We start from the raw sequence: 26,700 nt of genomic DNA on the forward strand, positions 1-26,700 counted from the left end.
ATTCTCAGTACATCGGCCTCAGTGAAAACAACCCGCCAAGCCAAGGGGCTTTATGTCAAGACTTTAGAGTGAACTAAAAAGGAACCATTTTTTTTTTTAACAGTGTAAATAAAAACTGTGCCTTGGAAATAACATCTATTAAATAATACTTGGTAGACGGGTAAAAACATAGTAAGAATACAGGTTGAACGTTTAAACATTGTTGTGCTGTCTTCCTGCTAAACATCCCTGGCTGCCTAAATCTTCCTGTGTTTCAAGGCTTTCCAGAAGTAGGGCATACATTATTAAGTTTGATTTTTCTCTTGGCATTGGCCCTCTTATACATGCGGCTAAATTACAGTTTTATTTCTAATGATAAGAATCCTTTAGCAGTGTGTCTTTGAAAGGTTACTGGGTTACCTTTCAGTGGTGTCCCCAGGAAATGGGGGGAGAGAATAAAACAAGCAGACAAACAACAACACGGAAGGGGGAAGGAATCGGAGGAAAAAGAAATAAAAGCTATCTGTGAGCTTCTGCGAGACCGTCAGCAGAAGACCACGGAGCACACCTTGGGTAAGGTCCTAGCATGAGACTTCTGCAATGCCACACCCGTGGAACAGTAGGGCACCGGATTCAACATCTCATGGGGGGGTGGTTAGCACCATGAGGATAAACGGCATCTTCACATTTTTATGCTGTGATTAACCCAGCGATGACACAACATTCATAAACGAAATTTACTCAAGACTTTGAAAGTTCTTGCCCACACTGTTACTAAAGACTCTCTTCACGCCTGTGAACAGCTTACCAGGTTTCAAGGGGAACGCTACCGGGAGCCACATCCACTCTGATGAAATAATGACAGAAGCCACCTGTTTATCAGCATTTAACCCGTGTGGCCCAAGATATATTCTAGTCTTCTTACTGATTTTGTATTTTTCTGTTTTGTTTTTATGTTTGAGTGTCTTGTCTGCATGTATGTACGGGAGTCACGTGTGTATCTGGTACCCAGGGAGGTCAGAAGAGAGCATCAGATCCCCTGAAACTGGAGTGATGGGTGGCTGTGAGTTACCATGCGGACGCTGGGAACGGAACCTGGGTCCTGGGTAAGAATAGCCAATACCTGCTGGGCAGTGGTGACGCACACCTTTAAGCCCAGCACTCGGGAGGCAGGGGCAGGCAGATCTACGTGAGTTTGAGGCCAGCCTGGTCTAGAGAGTGGGTGCTAGGACAGGCCCCAATACTATAGAGAAACCCTGCCTTGAAAAGCCATAAACAAACAAACAAATAGAAAAAAAGAAAGACTAGCAAATACTCTTAATTGCCGAGCTATCTATCCAATCCCATTTCGTTTTTGAGACAGGATCTCGCTTTGAAATCGGTCAGGTGGTCTTGAATTTATTATGCAGCCCAGGTTAACCTTGAATTAAGGTGTCCCTATGCTCTGGATTCCCACACCACCTTACCTGGCACTCTGGGCTCTAAGTTTTTATTTTACCGCAGTGCTACTGGCAGGCCGCAGTGTCTCATGGGTGCTACAGCCTTCTGTGCTCACATTCAACCTCTTGCCGTTCTCCAAGTATACACTGCTCACTCACGGTCGCATTTTGAGCCTTCTAAGACTCTCTTCAAATGAGAATTGAGTGACCTCCCAAAAACGATCTGTTAGTAAGCACCTTGTTTCTCCATTACCACACCTAATACTTTCTCTCCCACCCACGAAACTTGAGTTCCTTAAGAATAAAAAGGACCTTAAACATCCTATTTTCAATGCAAATTACTCAGTGTCTGACAATGAGGTATTATAGTTTATGACTGATGGGCACTTCTTGAATGAATGAATGAATGAATGAATGAATAAAAAAGTAAACTGCAAAGACTCAATGCACACAAGTCTGTCACATTCATTACCTAATCCTTTAGCAAGACCATGTTTTAAGCCAAGAACCTATTACAGTTAACCTGTTCTCAAAGACAGAAAGGAAGCCATCCCATAAACTTAAATTCAAATGAGCTTAGTAACGTGTTTGCTTCTTAATTTTTCCAGAAAATACAATGTATCACAATTGATAACCTATACATCTTAAAAATAAAGTAACAACTTTACTTAAAAATAAAGTACATATACACTGTTAATCACTTTAATTTCACAGGTAAAACAGTAAGTTTGCTTTCAAACGAATGAAAGCTGCACTCATCACTGACTTACCGGTTCTTTTCCAACTCATTGTGTGTGGATCTAAAAGGAGAAAAAAGAGGGTGCATTAGTCAGGCCTGTGAATCAGGCTACAGAAGGGCACCTCAGCTTCATCAGTGCTACGTCACAACCAGTGCACTGGTTAACAATACAGTGCACACACTCTACAACTGCTACTCATCTGACTTTGAGTGGTTATACTTGCCTGGAATGACTGTTCCAGGGCTAACAAACCTATATTAAATGTTAGCAAGGATCAGAATTATGTTACATTAGTTCCCTTAAGTGTGCTACTATTGTAATAATCCAGAATTTAAAAATGGAACTCTGGTAAAGGAAAATTCAAGTTTTTAATATTACAACTAAAACTTAGATTCCCTTACATTGTGTGAGTGCCCGTGTGTTTCATGCAGTCCAGGAACCCTCAAATTCACAGTGTAAAGGAGAACCTCCCAAATGCTGGGATTACAAGCATGTACCATTACACCTGGTTACTCAATCAAATGAGCAGCAAATATATGCACAATTCAGGCATAAGAAACTATAAAAACATATAACTTGTACCTTAACAACTCAGAGCTTAATGCTCAGTTAAATTACAACAAAACTTCTACCACGGTTTGCTTTAAAAAGTGGCATATATAATTATTTACTCATAATTAATACTGGACACGTGTGCCATGGTAAACATGGAAGCCAGAAAATAACTCTGTGGACTAAGTTTTTTCCCTCCACCTTCATGTGGGTTCCGGGAACTGAACTCAGGTTGGCCGGCTTGCACAGCAAAAGCCATCTCAGCAAAAAGTCTTATTTTAGAAATTTAACTGTTTCAAAATCCTTCAAAATCAGTGGTGAGACTTCCCGTGCCCTCTTGGCAAGGGAAGTTTGGGTTTAGTTGCCTTTCTCTAAAAATAAAACTGGTAACAAGTAAAACAAGAATAAGAGACAACTCTCTATAAAATTCTATAGTGTACCATCAACAGCCATGTTATATTTATGGAAAAGCAGATGCCAGTTTACTATAAACTTATTCTAAACTCTCTGGCAATCCCACTGATAGCCATGAACACAAAGGGTAATACATTCGATGATAACCAATGGTGGAACTCAACACGTATATTGAGCCTATTATAAAAAGCTAGGACCAAAAGAGCATAATCGGACCCGCTGCTGTGAACAAAATTAAAACAGCAGGTCCCTTCTGCCTCTTCTGAACAGCCTTATTATTTGTCTTATTAAAAAAAAAAAAAAAAAAAAAAAAAAAAGCTAAGGATCTGAACCTTTTCGCTGAAGTAGGAAATCCATGACCCATCTAGTTATACCACTGCAGAATTTAATATGATTTCTAAGTAACAAGAAACAAAGCGATCACAATCACACTCATGCTTTTCTTACTGCCTTGTTCTTCCAATGATCACTCCTGTTTTGTTTAGCTTTTACATATAATAGTAAGTCAGCAAACAATGAACACTTCCCGTGTTTATCACCGACTCAGACGACAAGAAATGGAAGTTTCTGGCTGGCAAATCCACATGTGGAGGAGTGACTGTAACTAAAGGTAAAATGAGTTCACAAAGAAAGGTAAAGCTGCCACAGGAGAGCAAAGACTGCTGGGATACTGAGGAAACAGGGGGGGGTGAGGGGGGGGTGGGGTGGGGGGAGGGGGTCAGGGAAGGGGGGGTGGGGAAGGGTAGCACTTGGCTTGGGGCTTAAATGACGGGTGTATTTGTTATCAGCAAGGTTTGGGACCTACTTAAGGAGATTACTTCAACTAGAAGGAATAGGAGAACGAGCAGGGAGAAGGCCACAGGGACACCAGAGGACGACAATGTACCCTGCAGAAGTCACAAAGACCCACGCTGTCAGACAACAAAAGCCTTGTACTTAGTATTAATTAACCCTGTCACTCGCTAGCTGTGTAACCTTGGGAAAGGTTACTTAACTTGGTTCATAGTTTCCTAATTTGTAAAATTCAAATATCATTATGCCTTGGCTAGGTTACAGTGACAACCAGACATAAAGGAGACAAATATTCAGTAAGTATTAGCTCCTCGTTGTCTCTCTATGTAGCACAGCCTGGCCTGAAACCCCTGATCCGTCTGCCTCAGAACCCCCTCAATGCTACAATTACAGGCCGTACCACCCTGTCTAGGTAATTTTTTTTTTTAAATTATGAGTATGAGTGGCTTGCCTGCATGTAAACCTGTATACCACCCATGAGACTGGTGCCCTCAGAGGCCAGAAAATGGCATCAGATCTCCGGGAATTAAATTACAGTCAGTTGTGAGTAGTCCAACTCCAGCACTGTGCCCTGGAAAAAACGGCTGACACTCTGAACCACATAACCATATCTCAACTCCAGTCATGTTAATTTTTTAAGAAAAATAAAAACACATTACTCTAAACACTGCTAAATAGACTGCATAAGACAAATTGGAGGGTGTTCGGTGACCCATGGAATCTTCCTGGAGATAAATAAATAATCCTAACAAGGAAAAGAAACTGAGCAACAAGTGATTAAAGCCACTTGGTCATTTAGCCAACCAGGTGGATGATACATGGCTCACAGTATGAGACAGACAAATATGCCTGATTATCTACACACACAGAAAACAGCAGCTCAGACGATGCTGGTAACTGAGTGAACGAACCCACTGCATAGCAATACACCTCCAAACAACACTTTTGCTTCTCTGACAACCTATATGTCCAACCAAGCCCTCCCAATGTCACAAAATATTCAACTGTAAGTTCTCCACAAGGTTCAGGTGTTCGGAAAAGCCGCCTGGCCAGATGATATTCTCCTTCAAGTAAGATGCAGCTGAGAGCAAACACCAGCGGATTCTTCCTTTCAGACCCCTCCTCCCTGCTTAACCAACTTCGAAGGAGAGAAAAGCACCTTTGATTTAGCACTGAATCACCGGTAACCATCACATTACGGGAGGCATTCTGAGTAGCCCACATCTGAACAGGCACCGTTACCTCCAGTGGACCCTCCGCTTGTCTGACTACACTGTAACTCAGAACACATAAACTTTTCAATGTCCTGGGTGCAGCTGAGTGCAGTTAAAGGATGGAGGAGGAGAGAGCTGAACTTACATAAAATGGTCACACTTGACTCAAAAGTATCACCGCCAAGAAAGGAAAGCCAGAGCCTGCCTTACCAGAGCAGGGCAAGCGCACCACAGTTTTTGTTTGACTCATTTGCTCTTGAGATCTTCAAGTACCCCTGCTGCCCTCATTATCCATGAAGCCAGATGAGCATCTTCTCACAACTGAAGTCAGTGCTCATACACTCAAAACCCGGAAGACTGCAGCTGCAGAGGTGAAGGGGTCTCTGGGGTCTCTGTCTGAAAGGCTTGACAAGAAACTGGGCATACGTGGAGAAAAGCTTCCGAGTGCACTTACTATGGCATTACTTACTTTCTTAACGTGCCACACCCAGCTTTTACTTTTCTTAGAGTGTTTCTGTCCATGTTTCCACTAGAGATATAGCTAATATTTTTTTTTTTAGAAAAAGGCAGCAGAAGACACTAAAGATGGCAAAATTTCAATTTTGTAAACTTTTTTGGGGGAAAGATCCCATAATGTTTTTCCTTAACGAGAAAACCCTTGACAAGCACAGTAACTAACCCACAAGGTGTGATGACCCCGTCCTAGCCCACCCAGTGGCTGGTGGACTTGCCATACGTTTACAGTCAACTTCACAGACTCTAGAATCACCTGGAAGACTAATGGCCAGGCATGTCTGTGAGGGATTACCTAGGTTAGGTTATTTAGACATGCTGACACATCCTAAATGTACGTGGTACCAACCTGTGGGGGGGGTTTGTGTGTGTGTGTGTGTGTGTACATGCATACGAAGATCAGAGGTCACTGTCTCGCTCACTCTTCAACTTATTTCCTGAGACAAGGTCTCTCACTGAACATGGACCTTGGTGATTTGGCCACACTGGCTTGCCAGCAAGTCCCAAGAACCCTCCTGTCTCTGCCTTAGATTTCAAGTGTTTAAAAAAGGGGGAAAAAAAAAAAACTATCACCAACCAGTACACATGGAAAAAAAAATTAGAATGAATATTTTTTAAGCATTTCTGGATTTCTTTTACTTAAAGCAGTCAACTAGCCTAAGACCCTCCAGAAGTCTTCTCAATGACGGGTAGACATCTCACAAGAAAAACCAATTCCCTTGAGCTTGCTCATGCGTACAGCCATCCTCATGCATACACTGGGTATCTACACTGGGGATGTAAGTAACTCTAAAATTATGGAGTACGCCTATCACTGAGCTCAGACTTCACACTGACCTTTGCTAAACAGTAAATAAGGACTCGTTATGAAATTAATCACAGCCCATCTCGGGGGAAAAAGGGAAAAGGGAAAGGAAGGAAGGAAAAGGAACCAGCCGTGAGGTCTGAAGACAGCTAGGTGGTTAAGAACACTTGGAGCTCTTACAAAGGACCTGCTCATTCTCAGCACGCACATCATGATGGCTCACAACCCTGACACTCCAACTCCAGGGGAGCAGACACCTTCTGGCATCCAAGGGATGAGGCATACATGTATCACACACACACACACACACACACACACTCTCTCTCTCTCTCTCACACACACACACTCTCTCTCTCTCACACACACACACACTCTCTCTCACACACACACATACACACTCTCACACTCTCTCACACACACACTCACACACACTCTCACACACACACTCTCTCTCTCACACACACACACTCTCACACACACACTCTCTCTCACACACACACTCACATTGTTAAGGAAGTACCATATATTATGAAATATTTACATTTCATATAGGTAAATCTTGGTCTCTGTAAAAACCCAGGATAGATTATTATGGTAATGATTTTATAAAAATACTGGATTGGAACTTTTGATAATGTTAATATCCCAAATCAACAATTCCATGGGAAAATGAGATTCAGTTATTTTTTTTCCTTGTTTTACAATACTTTCAGGAATATAATCTGCCTGTTGATTGCTAACTTGACTCAATGCAGAGTCACCTGGGAAGGGAGGGGTCTCGATGAGGTACTGTCTAGATTAGGTTGGCCTGTGGGCTTACCTGTGACGGGTTTTGTAAATTGTGCTAACTGAGGCAGGGAGCCCCACCCTGAATGTGTCACTCCCCAGGAAGGTGACTCAGAACTAAGATTGGAGGCCTGCGCACTGGAGTGCAGGCCCGATCATTCTGCATTCCCTCCTGACACCAGGTGCAGTGGATTCAGCTGTCTGAAGTCCCTTTCATGCACGGACAGACCGTAGCTGGGAACTGTGAGCCAAGCTAAACCTTGTCTTCCAAGCTGATTCTGTCAGAGCATTTCATCACAGGAACAAAAACAAAACCAAGACACCGCCTTCAGAGGACAACTAACTGGGGAACACGCAGATGTTAAAGAGATAACACTGCTGCCAGGTGTGATGATGTATGCCTGTCATGTATGCCTGTCATCCCTGCCTGTGGGACGCCAAAGCATCACTTCAGGTTCAAGACCAGCCTAGGCCACAGAGTAGGAGCAAACACGGAGACGGTCAGTTTCTGCAAAGGGCAAAGAGCACTTCACTTTATGCCATGGCGGACCAGGAGGTGGGGGGGAGGGGGTCAAACCCAAACACCTGGAAATTCACATTTCTCCTTTATATCAAGGCTAACTTACTGTGTACTGCCTTATAATTTCTTTTATTTATTATTCAAAGATTCACTAGGTTGGTTGATTAGTTAAATTCAGAATGTAAGGTAACCCGTGACTTTATCAAATTTAGCAGTTTTAACTAAAATAAACGACAAAGGGTTCAAGCAGCACTGGCAGGAGCATCACAAACGTGACTTGGGCATCTGATGGAGTCTGGGCTTGAGGCTTATTTTCCAGTAAAGTATTAGTAAAAGTCTTTGCCAACCCTGGAGAAACCAATCCAGGTCTTTAACTCACACTCTAGTCTCACCTAGGCTGCAGCCTGAAATACAATCCAAATATAATCCTTATCAAAAACCCAGAGCAATAATTCCACTGCATACAAGTTTCTGAACTCAGAGTGAGATGATAATGTATGCTATATAGCCTTTATAAACACACACAACTAGCATGTTACATGCAAGTGACAATTATTATCACCTTCGGAAGATGGAGCCCATCTTCCCTTTCCCTGTTTCTTTCTGAGACGGGGTCTTACTATGTTGCCAAAGGTGACCTAACATTCAGAATCCTCCTGCCTCAAACTTCCAGATACTGGGAATGCAGACATGCACCTCTGTGCCTATAGGAATGTACCCTTTCACACAATTCTAACTCTCCGTGTTTATAAAAACAAAGGTGCAGCACAATTCAGCCCTGCTTGGAATGACTAAAAAACACCTCAGACTATTAGAATGTCACTGAAAGACAAGTAGCTTAATAAACTACTACACACTAAGTAGAACCTATGATAGCTTAAGATGTCACAGATATATAAACATGAAGAAAAGAAAGTCTTACAGGAAAATGGATGCAACACTGGATATCATGTTAACTGATTAATTTTAATCAATTTTGTGTAGTTGCTGGACATTGTATATATGTATACACACACATGCACACATACACATGAAGTCATCACGTATGACATGCTTAAATTACATTGGCTCATACAAACTAAAAAAAATAGTATCTGGAAATATAGTTTGCCAGCCATACTATCAAATCTCTTTGGTTACATTAGTATTTGGAAAATTATCCTCATGGGGGTGGGGGGGATGAAGGCGACAATCAATGCTACCTCATTTCCTTTCCAGGAAGAAAGCAAGGTGACAAAAGCTTTCTTCAGATCACAGTCCATTCTACCACGTTACAATGATGGACCGTGCTGAAACCCAGCTTGCTATTCAAAGTTTTAATATTGGTGCATGCACGCATGCATGCATACATACATACATATATACACCACACATGTATGTATGTATGTTCTGATCAAATCCACTGCTATCCCCTCACGGTTCCTTCACAAACTCTATGTGCTTCTAACTTTTAAATTGCACGACCACTGAATCCGTTTACTACTACATGTATGTGCATGGGTATGGGTCCATCTACTAGTGTATTGGTGGGCCCTTGGAGCCAGAGTCCCTGAAGGAAAACTGACTTCCTCCCCTAGCAGGCATCAGTTGTCAATACCTCCTCAGGGAGGGGTGGGACTCCCCTCTACCCTCCCCCCACCCCCCTCCCTTCCTCGATCCTTGCTGGGACTTTGCTGGCTTGATCCTGAGCAGGTCCTGTGTATGAGGCCCCAGAGGATGAGAATTCTCACACCATTTTCCTGCAGGTGTCCATTACCTCTGGTTCTTAAATCTTTATTCCCACCCTTCTGTGATAGCTACTGAGCCCCAGGAGGAAGAGATGTGATAGAGCTGCCCCATTTGGAGCTGAGAACTCCAATCTCCTTTATTCTCTGTGTATTAGCCAGTTGTGGGTCTCTATATAAAAACAAGCACCTTTGATGGTGGTTGGAAGATGAGTTAATCTTAGAGGGCTGTTTATTATTTAGGAGAATAATGGTACTAGGTTCTCTCCCAAGTTCTACGACATACCTAGACACAGTACAGGCATGCGCTCTATTTTGTGGAGCCGGCTTTAATCTCAATGAAAAAGTGGTTGGTTACTTCCGTAACATCTGTGCCACTAATATACAGGTGCGTGTATCGTGTTAGGCCAGCCATTACTGTAGTTCTCAAGATTCACAGCCAGCTCAGGTCAGACTGCTGGTAAGTTTTCTCCCTAGGGCTAGCATCCCAAAACAGTGTTGAGGCAACGACCATGTATGTGTCACAGGTTCACACCAACATGTATGTGTCACAGGTTCACACCAACATTTCTGCTGATATTGACAGTTCTTCTGGTAGCATTTTTCATGACACAGGATGACAATGACTGAGTGCTCTTTAAATTAAATGTAACACTCTGTAGTCTACAATAACACACTTGTTTAGAACAACACACTTGATTCAAATGTGGAGACTTTTAATCCTCACATACTACACACTATTTACCTTTCTAAATGTATTATCCTGACATTTCTGACAACACAATCATAAAAGAATTTGCCAAAGCAAGAATTTCACTCTCTACTATTTTCCCTTCCAGTCTAATATGGTACTTGGCACAAAAAAAAAAAAAAAAAAAAAAAAAAAATACACAATTTCCTTATAAGCTGTCCACTTGGAGCTTAACAATCCTCCACACTTTGAGTAACACCTACTATGTACAGAACACTGTGGATAGATAGTAGAGACAAACATCACGGCAAAAGTCAGGCAAATAGTGCACCCCTATAATCCCAGCAGCATGTGGGAGGTGCAGGCAGGAATATCAGAAACCCGAGGCCATCTTGGGTTACATGAGACACTATTTCACGTAAGGAAAAGAAAACAGCAGAAGACACTAAGACCTTGTCCTTTACAGGGTGTTGTAGCCCAAAAGAGGGTCACAGATATTAGAAACCATTAGATGATGCTATTTCTACAAGTATAATGGGTATTAAAAAAGAAAACAGGGGTGCTATGGAATATATAAAGATATGATCTACTGCTGAGCATGCTGGTCCACGTCTGTAATCTCAGCACTTGGGGAGATAGATGGAGGCAGGAGAGTCAGGAGTTCAAGGACAGCCTTGGCCTCAAAGCAAGTTTGATGCCAGCTTACACAACATAAAACCCTATCTCAAAGAGACCTGATCTACTATGGCAGATGAAGCATGGCTTCCCAGAGGGAATTATGACGACACTGAAGGAAAACGGTTAGTGGACAGAGATAGTTTGGCAAGGAGGGTAAAGAATGATTGCCAACAGGGAAGAGAACACATTCAGGACCTTGGAGTAGCAGAAAACAACGGTATGTTAAAGGCACTGAAACACCAATGCAATTCACGAGGACCACAGTTGCGGGCACACCAGGGAGGGGGTGCCACACTTGTTCAGTTGGGACTATGGCTGAGACTAGGAGAGTTCTAGTATAGTCAAGAGCAAAGAAGACATATTTGAGAAATACTTAAGAATAAACCAGCGAGGCACTAAAGCCGTGGCTCATTTAGTAGAGTTTTAAAGATACAAATCTTGAGATTTTTCTCAGCTGTGACACAAAACAGCCATGCTGAGATCCCGAGCTTTGCTGTTCCCAAGGAGACAGACATCAATTGCAACAAGTTTCTCTAACAGCAGTCAGTAACATCTTAGCAAGCTCAACTGTAGAACCTGTGCCAAAAAGGTATGACCAAGATTACAGCAAAATCAAGTGCATATTTAAAAAATAATTACATATTATAGGTTCTACATTCCAACTGCCAGATACAATTACTAGCATTTGCAGGATACATATTTATAGTATCACACTATACCATTCATTTTCTTCCCTTTGCAATTCTGTAAAAAATATATATATAATTTGAAGACAGGGGGAAGAGGGAATTTATGTTATGAGTCAAATAACACCAAACATAAATTTATAGAATGACATTTTGAATATTAGAAATACCACAGTATACCTGAGAACATTAGGAAGAAAGGCAGCCACTGTACCCGATACTACCATATCAAAAACAGTATCGCTTCATGACATATGGTATGGTAACGTGAGACTTGAGTGCTGGGCTGGAGGTACAACTCAGGGGCAGGGTACTGAGCTAGCATGAACAAAGCATTGGGTTTGATCCCCAGTACCAAACACAGGATAAAAAACAAAAGCTCATCAATGTTTAAGATATAAAAAGGAACAACTTCTGCATAGATAACTGAGCAGGAAATAGTATCATCCATGCTCTGTTCTCTCAGTTGAGGTGATAAATAAACTGAAATTTGTACATGTCATCTTTCTGTTTTATATAGCCGGTATGAATAAAAATCTATTGGATCTAATGGCAAGCTTTAAGATGACAGGAAGCTTATACTACCCCCTAACAAACAGGCCATGTCCCAAATACCTGGTATTAGAAATTTATATTCAGCTCCCTTATTTCCATGGAGCAAAAATTTTATATAAATGGCTAAGGAGAAATAATTTCTAGTGTTTTGCTTTAATAAACTAGCTGTCCATCATAGACCTCTACCTAACCTACATAGGCCTGGACCTACCTTAAGATAATATATTGTAAAATCAATTTCTTTTTCTTGTTTGCTTGTTATTTAATCTCAGCCCTCAGGAGACAGAGGCAAGCAGATCTCTGAATTTGAAGCCAGCCTGGTCTACAGAGTGAGTTCTAGGACAGCCAGGGCCATGCAGAGAAAGCCTGTCTTGAAAAACCAAAAGAGAAACAAAACAAAACCTTTCTCAGTTTTAAGTGGTCCAGAGTACATATATTTTTCCTTGAATATTATCAGAACCCTAAAATTCTTACAGTTTTACAAGCATCTGACATGTTATGCTCAGACACAATAAATAACACTGTGGCTCCATATAATTAAGAAGAATCCTAATAAACAGTAGCATGAATCAAAATGTTAGTCAAAATCCCAAGTCAGCCCAGTGTTATTTGGAAAAAAAAAAGGGACTACATATCCCTACATATCCCTTCAAATTAATGACCTGTAATTAGTAAAATCTAAAAATACATGTGTTATGAATGTCTCTGCTGCCCATGAGTTGTTAGTAAAAATACCACATGTGTGATGATGAGGTGACACAAGTAATTACCTACAGTAACCAGGTACTGAAACTGTCAATCAGTACTCGGGGGAAGAACCTGGTTAGGATCTAATACGCCTTATTTTACACATGAAAACAGTAAGGGGTCCAAACACTTAGAATATGACAGAACCCAGGCCCCGCTTCCTAAATGTCGTTCTTTCCATAAATGTAAAGGAAAAAAAAAATCCAAAATCCTTTTACTGTTCACTTACATCTTGTGGTGGTCCGAATGGGAATGGATCCCACAGACACAGATATTTGAATACTTGGTCCCAGCTGGTGGAATGTTTGGGACGGATTAAGAGGGGTGTGGCTTCATTTGAGGAAGTGTGTCATTGGGGGCGGGCCTGAAGTTTCAAAAGCCCATACCATCGGCCAGCTGTCTGTCCGTCTGTCCGTCTGTCTCTGCCTGGTGCTTATGGAGTAGATGTAAGCTCTCAATTACTGTTCTAGTGCCATGTCTGCCTGCCTGCCACCATGTTCCCCACAACGATGGCCATGGACTCATCCTCTGAAACAGTAAGGAAGCCCCCCAATAAGCTTTCCCGTACATAGTCTTGACTGTGGCATTAGGCATAGTAATAGAAAAGTAACTATGACAAGTCTACATATGGATTAAAAGATAAACTCCTGGATACATCTCAATTCCTAATGGTGTAACCAGAAAAATTACAAAGACAAGCAAATATGTGTTCTAAATGTGTATTACACACACACACACACACACACATATCATGCTGTAAGAGATCAAACAGACTCACAAATAAATACAGCGTATTAGACATAAGGCTATTTTTATTATTAAAAAATTAACTTTAAAATATCAGTCTTGAGAAAACACAAAGCTCGACAGGTGCGGCTGAGGGAGGAAAATAAAATTCAGTTTTGTCTCGAGGATGCCAAAATGCAGAATGGAAAGATTCAACCTCGTGACTTGGGACTGTTGCCTAGAGGAACCTAGGGGTTTCTGCCTTGACAGCTGGGATGCTACTGTGTCAACCACCTCAACCCGAACCACCTGGCTGGGGCTCCCCACAGCCTGCGGGGATCTGTAGTTCCCAGGCCAAAAGAATCATTCTTTTTATTCTCTAGACAATGTTTACAGGATGAGAAAGAAAGGCCTCATTTAACTTCCAGCTTCCTCTTATCAATGGAAAAATACCCTTCTCTAAAGAAGGGTTTCTTGAAAACTGCTATCGACATAAATCCTTAGGATTTACTAGCCTTCTGGAAGCAAAATACTGAAGACTCAGCCAGACACTAACCAAAAGGGGAAGTCAATTATGTCTCGGGCACCTCTAGACAAGCATGTTCTGAAAAAGTAATCCGTCCTAGAGGACAAGAATCTTCCTTGTTTTTTGCTTTAAACTCTCCTTACCAACCAGTTTCCGTGAAATAAGATTCAATCGTTCCACCACACGGCCCTCCCAACTCCTTAACAAATAAAGTAGGCCCATTAACATGTCTAAGTATTTCTATTTCTTTAACAAGGCCTGTTAAAGGCTGTTTCTGATTTTTAAAAATTCTTCTTGGACTATCATAAACTTGGAAAGAAATATGAAAAGCGGGCCCAAGCTCATTCTTAGCATGTGGCTACAAGCATGGGCACAGCACACCAAGTGTCAAGGTCCTCTATGGGGACACAGTAACAATACCAGCAAGAACATTTTAATTGCCTCTTTAAGATTCTACTCTCTCCCCCATCCCCCTACAAAGTCGGGCTATGGTTTCTGTATTTCATTTTTTAAAGAGAAACCCCCCAGGGCAGTGGTGCTCCGGAGTTGGTGTTAGAGGGAAAACGGTTCAACAGTACCGAGTCTCTCTCTGCTCCTTCACCAGGTCTCCTGGTCTCCCTGGCCTCCCCGTATGTCTCCCTGGCCTCCCCGTCTGTCTCCCTGGCCTCCCCGGTCTCCCCAGCCTCCCCCATCTCCCGGGCCTCCCCGAATGGCTACCTGTTGGCAGTGCTGGTGGTGCTGCTCCCACTGCTGAGTTTCTGAGTCCGGCTCAACCTCCGTGGGGGCTTAGAATGCTGTAGCCGGGGGCTCGGCATGGAGGGGAACGATGAGGCGTAGCCATGTTCACACTCTAGAAACAGGAGAGAGAGAGGTCTAAGAAGGATACAGACAGCCAAAACCCGTGAATCTGCGCATCCAAGGTCCGTGATAACACACTTTTGATACATTTTTGGTTTTTTGTTTTGTTTTTTGAAAGCAGAAAACGTAAAATGTTTCTACTCTTTCTGATTAGAAGACAAAATTCCAGTGTTTAGCCAAGATCGGTACACCTTAATCCCAGGAGGCTGAGACATGAAGAGCCTGAGTCCAGGGCCAAGGGTAGGGTCTTGTGTAAGCATTCCATTCGTTATCAACCCACAGCCAAGAGACACAGCCATCCCGCTTCTAAATCAAATTCCTCCCTCCTCTCCAAAACCCTTTTATCCAAGAATTCTTTTAAAAAGAGAAGGCCTAACTTTTGTGTGTATGTAAGTGTGCAGGAGTCTATGTATGTGCACCATATGTATGCATATGTTCTCGAAGCCCAAAGGGACTGCAGCGACAGGCAGCTTAAGAGTAGCCGGAACCTGGGTCCTAGGAACCGAACCTGGGTCCCCACTGCAACAGCAAGGACTCTTAGCAACTGAGCCATCTCTCCAGCACCAAGAATTCTTTTTAAAAACCCTAATTTCTAACACAAATTACCCACGCAACCCCCAAAAGATTTCACTTGCCTTATAACAACAAAAAACAAACAAAACCACCGTCCTTACGACTCTGACCTCTTCAGTGCCTCTCTCTTTCGATCACAAAGTCTTGGGAAGGACCCCCTCTCTCTTCACACCCCAATACCTAGGCTCTCCCTTTCTCCTCCAGTCTCCACCTCCAACGCGATCCCGTCCCACAGCACGTCGAGCGCTGCGCCCCTCCCGCAGCTCTTCAGGGGACCTTTTCCGCCCCGGGCTCTCACTGGCCCCGCCTCCTGCGCCCACACCTCCCCAGCTCCCACCCACTCGTCTCAAGTTGCGAGAGCCGTCGTCCAGCAACCTCCGCCCTCTCCTCGGGTCCGCTCGGCCGCCGCCCCTGCGCGACTCTGGGCTCCTTCCCTTAACCCAGAGTCGCAAGTCCTCCCGTAAAGCCCCGTCTCCTCTGCCCAAGCTCCAACACGCACGCATGCACACACTCATGCATGCACGCGCGCACACACTCATGCACGCACGCACTCACACACTCATGCATGCACGCACTCGTGCACTCACACCTGCTGGCCCTCGCTCGCCCGCTTCCCACGCCTCCCCTCACCGACTCAGCTGCACTCCTGAGCGAGCCTCCTTCCCGGCGCGCCCACCTCTCCAGCCGCCCGCGCGGACCTCCTCCTGGCGCGCGCGCGCGCACACCGCACACGCACGCACACTGTCCCCGCACGCGCGTGCCCCTCGCCCCGCTGCACGCACCTCCACACGCGCGCACACCTCCCCTCCCCAGCCGCGCAGCACTCCCCGCGCGGGGCCCGAGGCGGCCGTCGAAGCGACGGCGCCCAGCCGTTACCTCGCTCCCTGCGCTCCAAAAACTCGGCGGCCTCCAGCAGGCGCTGCACGTTGATCATCCGCACCCGCTCCATGGGCTCCGCGCTCCCGCTCCCGCCCCCGGCCGACAGGAGGCGCCACAGACGGCTACAGTCCCAAGACGCCCCGGGACATGTGCGGCGGGCGGGCGGGCCAGCTCGGCCCCGGCTCGGCGCGCTCTCCGCCGTCCCAGCCGTGCCCGCCGCGCCCGCCGCGCAGCCTGCAGCCCGCGCGCGGTTTGTTTACTTCTCCGCGCGAGCACGGGGGAGGGACCCGAGCAGCGGCGAGGACCGCCCCCGCCCGCCCCTTCCGATGCCCCCTGGGAAATGTAGTCCAGCCCCCGCTGCAGCACGATGCCGACACGGGTTGCCTCAGTGCGCCTGCGCATGCGGTGGGGGGGGGTGAGAGACTTCCGCGATGGCCTCTGGGAAATGTAGTCTCTCTTTGGCTTCCGTTTTCTCTCGTTCAAAGATGGAAAGACTAAGAACTTAACATTACTTTGCTTCTGAGGAAAAGAGTTGGTTGAGCTTTGGCTCCCAAGGACGCTCATTTCTTACTGGTGCGCAGGGCCTAGAGCATTCATTATCGCACTGAATCTATCCTCTGTCTACTGCTTTCTCGTGCAACTCTAGTGCCCTGGTTTCCTCACCCACTAACAGAAGAAAGTAGCATTCATTGTCTGCAGGCCTGCGTCACAGATACACATGAAAAGCAAAAGCATGAGATCATTTAATGAGAGCCAGAGAGAACATCCATGCGCTCTTTATTCCCCCCCATCCCACCCCCGCTGTGACACTGACAAAAAGGTTTCTAACCACTTTCTTTTTTGGACTGCATTCTTCCTCGGTGTCTCGTTAGTGTTTTTGGACAGAAAACCTGTTCTGATGGTACAAGCAAAGGACATAAAGATTTGGTATTGGAATCATACTGATCTCAGTTCCAGTGGGAGCTCATGCTGTGTGAATTCATCAAGCTTCCTTTTCCCCCTATATAAAATGGGTTTAATTCGTCCATTTATGCATGGTGTTGAGGCCAAAAGCGTGACAGGTACTGAGTCAGACTTTATGTATATGGTACTGGGAGAAACAGATACGGAGTTTGTTCCCAGGAAGCATACATACTTAGTAAGCTTTGTTGTGAAGACTAAGTGGAATAGTTCCATCGTGAGGTACATTCTAGGCACTCAGAAGATGTAAGTGATGATAGTGATTGTTCCTCCTGTACTCTCCTTTCTTGAAAGGTAACTGACAGCAGGGACTTTTAAAAAGCACCCGGGAGGCCATCCTGGGCTATAGAGCGAGTTCCAGAACAGCCAGGGACACACAGAGAAGTCCTGTCTCCAAACAACCCAGAGGAAAAGGGATAAAAAGCGCTCCGCACTGAACAGCAGACACTCGATGCTCTTAACCACCACGCTCTTTTCCAGAACCCCTGTCTACCGGGTGTCTCAGCCCTGGCATCACTGTGACACTTGGGACCTGGTGGTCCCTCCTGGGAGGGTGCCCAGCAGCAGCCATAGCCTCCACCCACCAGATGCCAGTAGCACACCACCACTCACTGGGCATGACAACCAAAAATGCCTCCAGACATTGCCACATGTCCTCTGAGACACAAAACCATGCCTGCTGAGAACTCTGGGGGGGGGGGGGGAGAAAGACAAGATGGAGGATGTGCTGCATGTTCTAGGAGCAAGCTGGGAGCTGTGAAAAGTAGCTGTAACCTATCTCCCTCTGCTCATGTTCACCTGCTCCCCTTGGTGAGGCGACAATGTCCCTTTCCTTGTGGTCATGCTATGGCTACTTCAAAAAGTACCTCTTGGGATAGATCGCTTGCCCACTCAAAACCATTATGGGTTTTGTGCTGCATTTCAATGCCCTTACCCCCCCCCTTCTTCTCCTTCATGAGCAGTATTTCCAGTGAGATCACAGGCCCTTTTAAATATTACACTTGGCCCAGCATTTAAGAAATAGATGTTCATCAAATTCAGTGAGACCCAAAAGTGTTCACAAGCCACAGTGGGGCAAGAGAGACTTTTCTAGACTTTAAAGAAGGCACTGTGCTTTTTCAGCTGTCAGATAAGTCATGGGTTTTCCCATTGCATACTGGTAACAACCGCCCTTCATCCCCAGCCAAGGATATTACTGGATAGACTAGGAAGAAATTCACCGAACCAGGATGGGGTGACTCACACTTTTAATTCCAGAACTCAGCAGGCAGAGGCAGGCCGATTTCTGTAAGTTGGAGGCTAGCCTGGTCTCCAGAGTGAGTTCCAAGCAGCCAGGATTACATACAGAGAACCTATCTCCAAAACCAACAAACAAATGCCATTCACTCAGAACACCTGTTAAGACTAGCCTGGCCTACACGGTGAGTTAGTGAGTCCTGGTCAGCTACGGTTATACTGTGAGAGCCTCTCTGGGATGGGGTGTGAGTTTAAAAGTACACTTTAATCACTTGCAGTTTTCAACTTAAAGTGTTACCCTTAAAGTTTCCAACTCCTAATTAGGTGATGGTCTACTGTACCCAGCGACAGGTAAACCTGTGCAGCAGGCAATCAAGAAATGTGGTTAAATCTTTTTGAAAATACCCATAAATTGAAAATGGCTTTCATTCCATTGATTAAATTATAAAGCCAAGGGAAGGTCAGTGGGAAAAAAAGGCTGGATAGCTGTCACAGCTGACCCCACATGAACTAGCAAGAGGCTGATGAAGAGACGGAAAGCCACACACGAGCCACCAAAGGCCACCTGCACATGTGGAGGGGCACTAAACGGTGGCAATGGGCTGACAGGGGCCCAGAAGTCTCCAGCCTTTTCCACTGCAACTAGAGAGGCTGCTAGCAATCCATGCCCCCACGCCTCCCTTGCCCTCAGCTCGGTGTTAGCCAGCTGGTCCTGAGGCAGCCATGGCGCTGCTTTCCCTCAGAGGAAGCCAAGCTGCACTACACATATGGTGGAAACAGGAAAGCTAGGGTTCCATGTCTACAGATACAAGAACAGATGTTCCCCATCTCTGGGTCCACCTTCTTACTAAAGAAAGTCTGTCTGTCTGTCTTTGTCCTCTCTCTGTGTCTCAATTTGAAAACAGCAAAAATACCCCCCCAGCTCACCCCCACTCTTAAGAAGCAGGCCACAGCTCCACTTTTAGGGTCTTCCCGCCCCTGCACTCCCCGGGTGCAGTTTAGTAGATGACAATTCCCAAGTGATATATTGTAAACTCATACATGGAGGCTGATTAGCACATAGTCCCTGAAGACAGATGAGGTAGAGAAAGGAGGAAAGTCCTCCGAGTTCAGTTACAAGTCCGTCGTCATTGTTGTTGGGGACGCTGGGGGTGTTTGGTTCCAAATAAGCGAAATGATTACTGTGTGGGCACAGTTGTCAGCAATTATTTGTAAGGTTTTCAGATAGCCAAGCTCTGGACAGGGGAGCATGAATTCCGAGGTCACCAGTTACCCATTTTTCCACACACAAACACATGAAGGCAGCAGCCTCCTCTTCCTCCAGGCCCCAGAAACGTGAAGAGCTACAGCAAACCTTGGCTCTGCCCAGTGAGTCAGCCTTGTCTAACTTGGTGCGTAAGCTCTCAAGTCAGCGACAGCTCGGAGCGGCGGGGCTGTGTGCAGCCGATAAATTTGGGTCTAAAGGAATGACGTAATGCTAAACCCGAGAGGTGGCTGCCGTCTCCCAGGGCTCCAGTCGCCAGGGCTGCCGGCTGACTTCCCAACCGCATGGAAACGCACCAAGCGACCCAGGTGCCCAGGCTGGGGAGAAAGGGAGGGGGCAGTGGCAGAGGAGGTGATGGTTAATCCCAGATCGCTGAATCTGAAGTTTGCTCTTTTTAACTCCAGTTTTTCTGGTGAGATCAGACCACTGGCAAAGGCTCAAACAGCTGTACTTGACTTCCATCCTGACCCATCTCTAGCCTTAGAAAAGGGCTTTTTACATTTTATTAAACGCCTCCTATTACGGCTGCCTATGTCGGTGATTATAATGGTGTACTAGTCTCTCAAATCTCTCTCTCTCTCTCTCTCTCTCTCCCTCCTCCCTTCTCCCTCCCTCCCCACCCCCCTCTTTGCATGAACTTGGATTCAAGAGGTCTGCATTGCAGGATTCAGTTAATGTGCACTTCTAAGTTAGCTCACCCCAGAGAACACACGGGAAACACGATCCTGGTGGGGGCCACCATGTGGAGGGGGGCACTAAGGAATTCATAAGGGTTTTGATAGGATGACTGATGCCAAGTGAATGTTCCCCCAAAATGTTTCATAGTTCACGTCCTGGAAGCTTCTGTCACTAGACTGACTTCAGCACACCAAAAGCCATACAGCTGACGTACTGATGGAGAAGGAGCTGAGACCTGGACCTTCAGCTGTGCCCTCCCTTCTCATCTCTAGAATTTTCATGTTTCAAGGAAAGGAAAAGGGATCCCCCCCCCCCCCGTTTTCAGGTCCTTTAGCCCTGCGGGGTCCCAACCTTTAAATGTCGCGGTTAAGTTACATTCTTAAAGGATCTGGAAGCATCTCAAACCTGCTTTGTCTTTATGCTCAAGGTTCATTTTTCCCCAAAGAAGGTGATGCCGGCAAGCCTCAACCCCAACCTCAGGGTCCCATGCTAACAATACAGTTCCTACACCCAGGTCCCTGCTGCGCAGCTGCCTTCCTTAGGAACCCTCCTGAGCCCTTTACTCAGGAGCTCAACTTTGTCGCCAGTACCACATACCGCCTGCAATTTATTTTTGTAGCCATTTAGGCTGGTAGTTCTCATGACGTCACCAATGCCTGTGCAAACGACCTGGTCAACCCATGGGATGTTGTTATTTTTTCGGAGTCTTGCTCAAACCTGTAATTTATGCTTTATTTAGAACTTTTCACTTATATTTCTAGAAATTCTAGAATAAACTAGAAAAGGCTGGAGTATGGTCAGTGATGAGAGCTTGCCTAGCCTTCTCAAGATCATGTATTCAATCCCTAACACCACGAAAATAAACAAAGAAATAAATAAGTTGTGGGTTTTGCTTTGTTTTATGACAGGGTCTAGCCTCAAACTCATTATGCACCCATAAATGACCTTGAACTCCTTGATCCTCTTGACTCCCCCCCCCCAAGTCCTAGGACTGCAGGCATGTGCCACCATACCAGGCTAACTCATATTTCAGGTTTTGCTAGTACACCCTTTTTACCCATTTGTTTTTTAAAATTAATTTCCTACTAATTTATGTGTGTGTGGCCACTCTGGGATGAGAACCTGGAGCTTGCTGTTTTTCAGCCAAGCTGAATGGCCGACAAAACCAGCAGCCGTCGTCTCTTCCTGCAGTCACCCCTGCAGTCACCAGGTAGACTGAGTGTTGAGGGTCCCAAGGAACTCTGGTTCTAAGCTTCTGCAGCAGGCCTTTACCTACTGACTATCCCCACCCCCACTTTCAATTCCAGAATTAATGCCGGAAGGTAGAAGCAGGCATATCTCTATGAATCTGAAGCCAGCCTGGTCTATATAGCAGTTCCAGGCCAGGAGGGCTAGGTAGGGAGGCCCTGTCTCACACAAAAACAAACCAACTAAAACCAAGCACTAAAAATCTGCTAAAACTGGGCCTCTAGTTCTTGCCGTGGCCTCAGGCCCAGCCACTCTCCTTTCCCCTTTGAGGAGCTAGCCTGGAGTGGGTCCCCCCCCCCATCTGTCCACAGCACCACCCCTTTCCCGATGGCACAGCCTGGTGACCCTGGGCACTAAGGCACGTGTATACCCCTTCCGCTTTAGGCCTTCAGGCTCAACCTCAGCTGTAGGAGCATTTACAATAAAAACACAGGCCCTTCCTCATCTGAAGATGGGGATGACGACACCTCACCCCACTTCAAGCTCCAACTTTGATTCTAGAATGTTAGGAGTCTTGACAGAGCCTAGAACAAAACAAATCCATTTACCAACTTGCTGCCATATAACTGTCTTGGTCACTGTCCTATTGATGTGTAGACACACCATGACCATGGCAACTCTTATATGGGAGAGCGCTTAATGGGAGTTAGCATTCAGTGTCAGAGGTTTAGTCCATTATCATCACGGCAGGATGCATGGCCGTGTGCAGGCAGCTTTGACACTGGAGAGGTAGCCCAGAGTTCTACAGCTACATCCACAGGCAGCAGGAAGAGTCAGTGACATATGGCTTGGCTTGAGCATTTGAAACCTTGACGCCCGCCTCTATCAAGGCCACACCTACTCCAACAAGGTCAATGTCTTCATCTTTTCAAGTAATTCCCCTGCTTACGAGCCTGCAGGGGCCGTTTTCATTCACAGCATCACAAACTGTATGCACATGATGTTCCTGCAGTCAGCTCATTGAATCCCCAGCACATCTCTGAGATTCCTATGGTACAGATGAAGCCCAGAAAAACCGCACAGGCCAGATCTTCTGGATTCCGCCAACCCCAACACACACAGACACACACACACACACAGACACACAGACACACACACACACACACACACAGACACAGACACACACACACAGACACACAGACACACAGACACACACACACAGACACACAGACACACACACACAGACACACACACACAGACACACACACACACAGACACACACACACACACACACAGACACACACACAGACACACACACACAGACACACACACAGACACACAGACACACACACACACATTTGGCCAGGCAAAATTGGTTAGGTCTATGGTCTCAACCTGAGGGGGTTGAGAGACGTTTCAGCTTATCCCTGTAAGTGGCATTGGGGATGTGTTAGAATGGGATTTCCATGGCATTTAGTGGTGGGAAGCACGGATGCTAAATCCTGCAGTATTCTAGACTATTCTGTGTAAACAACGGTTTTCAGCTTTTGGTTTGTTTGGGTTGTGGCTTTTTCTCCAGACAAGGTCCCACTCTACAGCCCCAGGGCTATCCTTAAATCTAAGATCCTCCTGCCTCAGCCTCCCCAGTGCTGGGATTATAGCTGTGGACCACCATGGCTGATGCAATGGTGTACTTGTTCAAAGCTAGCTCATCATTCGTTCAGCAAACATCCCCTAGATGGCCTGTGTGCTAAGCACCGATGAGCCAAACCAAGCTTGCTCCGTCTCCTCAGGGTGCTTACAGTCTAGCCATGCGGGCTGAAGATAAGGGAGTAAAACTGTAAATCACAGTTAGTGGGCTGAGGGCCAAATGACAAAGAACCATGGAAAAGGCTGACTCTGACCTAGCAGATGGGATGGAGCCTGGGCGGCTAAGACACGCAGGAGGCAACATAGCTTGTCCTGGTGATCACTATACTTTCCGAACGGGGTTTGGATTTTATCCTGAGTGAGTCAGGAAGTAAACTGTGGAAGGACTTTCAACAAGTGAGTGACATGAACCCAGTTCCATTTAACACCACTTGTGTTTCTAGAGCTCTACTCAGGACAGGAGGAGGCTGGGCCTACGATGTCCGACAGGAACCAGCTGACCCATACTGCCCAGCACTAACTGGGACTTGAAGCCCACCTCAAAAATGCACCCTGCTGCCTTTCTCCTTTGCCTTCTCTTCGAGAGCCCTTGATGCCAAGCACTGGCCAGCCCAGTTGTCCTACAAGCTGGGGCGTCCCAGGAAGTCTTGAAGTCTGACAGGGTGTGGATGCACAGCCCTGACAGCCAGCCTGTGGCAGTACAGGTGCCCTACAGGTCGGGTGAGTTTCTCAGAGGGTTCCAGCAAGGTGGCATAAGCAAGCAAACAAAACTACCCCAGACAGTGAGTCTCCGGGGAATGGCTTCTGTGTCAATGCTGGAAAAACCCCTGGAAGCTTCTGGCTGCTTCTCTCCATTCTAGGATGAATGGGGAGAAAAGGAAGTCAGCCAGGGAGATTTCTTCCTGGAGCCTTCCACCTGCACCGCAAACATTCCAGACTCCATTTCTTGCCACTTGTTAACATCAAGCTCCCTAAGGCTCTTCGCAAACCCCTGAGGAAGAACATTGGGTTTCAGTGCCAGGACCCACTACTGTTAGCTAGCATGTGGGCTTGGGAAAGCGAGCCAGCTTTGCTAAGCCGGGAGTTCTGGGCAACTACAAAAATGGAGGTAAAAGCAGCTCCTGCTCATTGGAGGTTTACGGAGATTTACTATAGAGCACCTAGCACTGTGCTGGCCAGTAAAGGGGGCATTAGCACCACTCCTCTGGAGAACAGGGAGGAGACTGCACTTGTCAACAGCTCTCTTGGGGACTGGTTATCAGACTCCCAGGAGACAGACTAGAATTGGGTATTGGTTTCTGTTCGGCTGATATTTGAACTGGAATATGCACCTGACCGAGAGAGCAGACGTGTTTTACTCTCAGGGCAGGCACCAAGCACAGAGTCTGGCTCCTGGCTGTCTTACATGTTTCTCTTTGCATGATGCTAACTTTCATGGCTGGCTGGCCAAAAAGGATGAAGGAAAGTTGTGCCCAAGGCACTCAGAACTTAAGGGACTAAGAAATATGGCAGGGACGGTCTGGCTTCTGTGGGAGCCATTCTGTAGCTCTGGCCCCTGTAGAGATAAAAACAAGGACAAGGCGGGCTCCTGTTTGCCACCCAAGGCTGAGAGTTACATAGCCTGGGCCTGCCCTCTACTTCAATACAATAGCATATCTATTAGAACTCCCAAACCACCTCCATTCCTGTGTCCTTGTAACAACAATAAATATACAAAGTAAAACATTTCAAATAGTAGATAGTCCAAATCTGTCCTCTTTGGTTTCAATTAGTCTCTCCTAATCGCATCCTCCCTCGGAACAGTGTGTTTATCTTTCTGATTCTGCTGTGCTTCAGTTCCTTGGGAGACTCTGGGAGCTGTATGGTCAAGGGCATGCTATCTAGGCAGTGGGCTGGGTAATGTGACCTGGTGGGAACCATCCTCCAAGGGCAGAAGGGACCATTAGATCTGTTGAAGTTAGAAGTATAAACACAAACACATAAAGCTTATTAAATGTTGTCCTGGGGGCTAGGGTGCAGCTGTGTGGGGGTGGGGTGGGGGCAGCAGGTAGGAAGGACCTCCCCCACATACACCCCTGGCTGCCCTGAAACTTACTCTGTAGCTGGGTTGGTGGAGTGCTTGCCTAGCAAGCATGAAGGCTGTGTTTGAACCCCAGCACCCATAAACCAGACAAGGTGGTGCAAGTTAATTGGAAATTCAAGGTCATCTTCAGGCACATGGTGAGTTCCATGGCCAGCCTGGGCTACATGAAACTCTCAAAGAAAAGTAATTAAATTTTATAATCCTGACATTGAAATAGAGTACTTACTACGTGAAGATAACAACTACACTGCTAACCTAGCACTACACCAAATTTATGGCAAATAAGAGCTCCAGAAGTAACAGCTTAACAAGTAAATGAACTAATGCACATAACTGACTTAGGGAGATTACTGGTCCACAATGTAACTCAGTGTCTCATCCCAAAAGCCTTTAAGCGGTGAAGTCACACACCTTTAATCCCAGCACTCTGGAGGCAGAGGCAGGTAGATCTCTGTGAGTTCGAGGCCAGTCTGATCTACAGAGTGAGTACAAATAAAATGAAGGCCTTTAAGAGGCATTTCTTCTGGCCTGAAGTATTAGGAAAGGGACTCTGTTTGTGTGTGTTTCCTGGAGACTGGTTTCTTAAAGATCTTAAAGAAAGAGTCACCTGAACTTTCAACATGTTTCTCAAATGAGGGGCCCAGCACACCACCCTACCACAGGGAGGAAGGAAGGCAGCCCTTGCTCGGGGCCACAGTGGCAGGTGCCCCCAGTGGTCTGAGCCATTTCTCTCTTCTCTCCCCCCCACCCCACCCGATCCCCTCGGGAAGACAAATTTCCCTCCTTCAGTGAAGCCTTAGGGTGGCCATCGCTGCCACCACCCTCTTGCCTCCTTCCCCACCCCTCGTCTAGGAGAGAAAATATTTTTCCTAGTACAGCAGAGTCGAATTAGCTTCATTTTGAAAGACTACTGAGAATGTTGCAATGACCTTTGCAATAACCAGACACACCCTGCGCTCAGTAAGCCAGGCCTGAGAAATGCTGGTTTACGAGCGCCTGACCTGTAAAACAAAAGTTGTTTGGGGCTCTATCTATGACCCACTCTCCTGTCACACGGACAAGATCGTGGCACAGAAAGGCGTCACTCTGACTGTGCTGTGTCACTGTGGGCAAGCCACTGTCCCCCTCTGGACCCCTGCCTCCTTGCTGTGAGTGTCCTGTGGCCTAGGGCTCTCTGCAGCTAAGATGCTGTTTTATCTGCCACCTGCCTCCTGCAAACGCAAACCAGTGGGAAAGGGAGGGAA

General features: G+C 46.0%; 1 protein-coding gene across 2 annotated transcripts in view; it reads right to left on the reverse strand.

The window, feature by feature from the left end:
• The window catches only part of Mxi1 (MAX interactor 1, dimerization protein), a 60,758-nt gene that overhangs the window by 26,491 nt on the left and 7,567 nt on the right, over positions 1-26,700 (reverse strand). The window contains exons 1-3 of one of the 2 annotated variants that reach the window (XM_051199625.1): positions 16,395-16,666; positions 14,805-14,937; positions 2,189-2,218 (exon numbers count right to left, since the gene is read on the reverse strand). In XM_051199625.1, the coding sequence (XP_051055582.1) occupies positions 2,189-2,218; positions 14,805-14,937; positions 16,395-16,467 (236 nt within the window). In that variant the 5' untranslated portion in view covers positions 16,468-16,666. Of the gene's footprint in view, positions 1-2,188; positions 2,219-14,804; positions 14,938-16,394; positions 16,667-26,700 lie in introns of those variants that run through there. The other variant, XM_051199624.1, reaches the window with a different exon arrangement.

Source organism: Phodopus roborovskii, unplaced genomic scaffold, assembly GCF_943737965.1.
Source record: "Phodopus roborovskii unplaced genomic scaffold, PHOROB, whole genome shotgun sequence".
Lineage (NCBI taxonomy): Eukaryota > Metazoa > Chordata > Mammalia > Rodentia > Cricetidae > Phodopus > Phodopus roborovskii.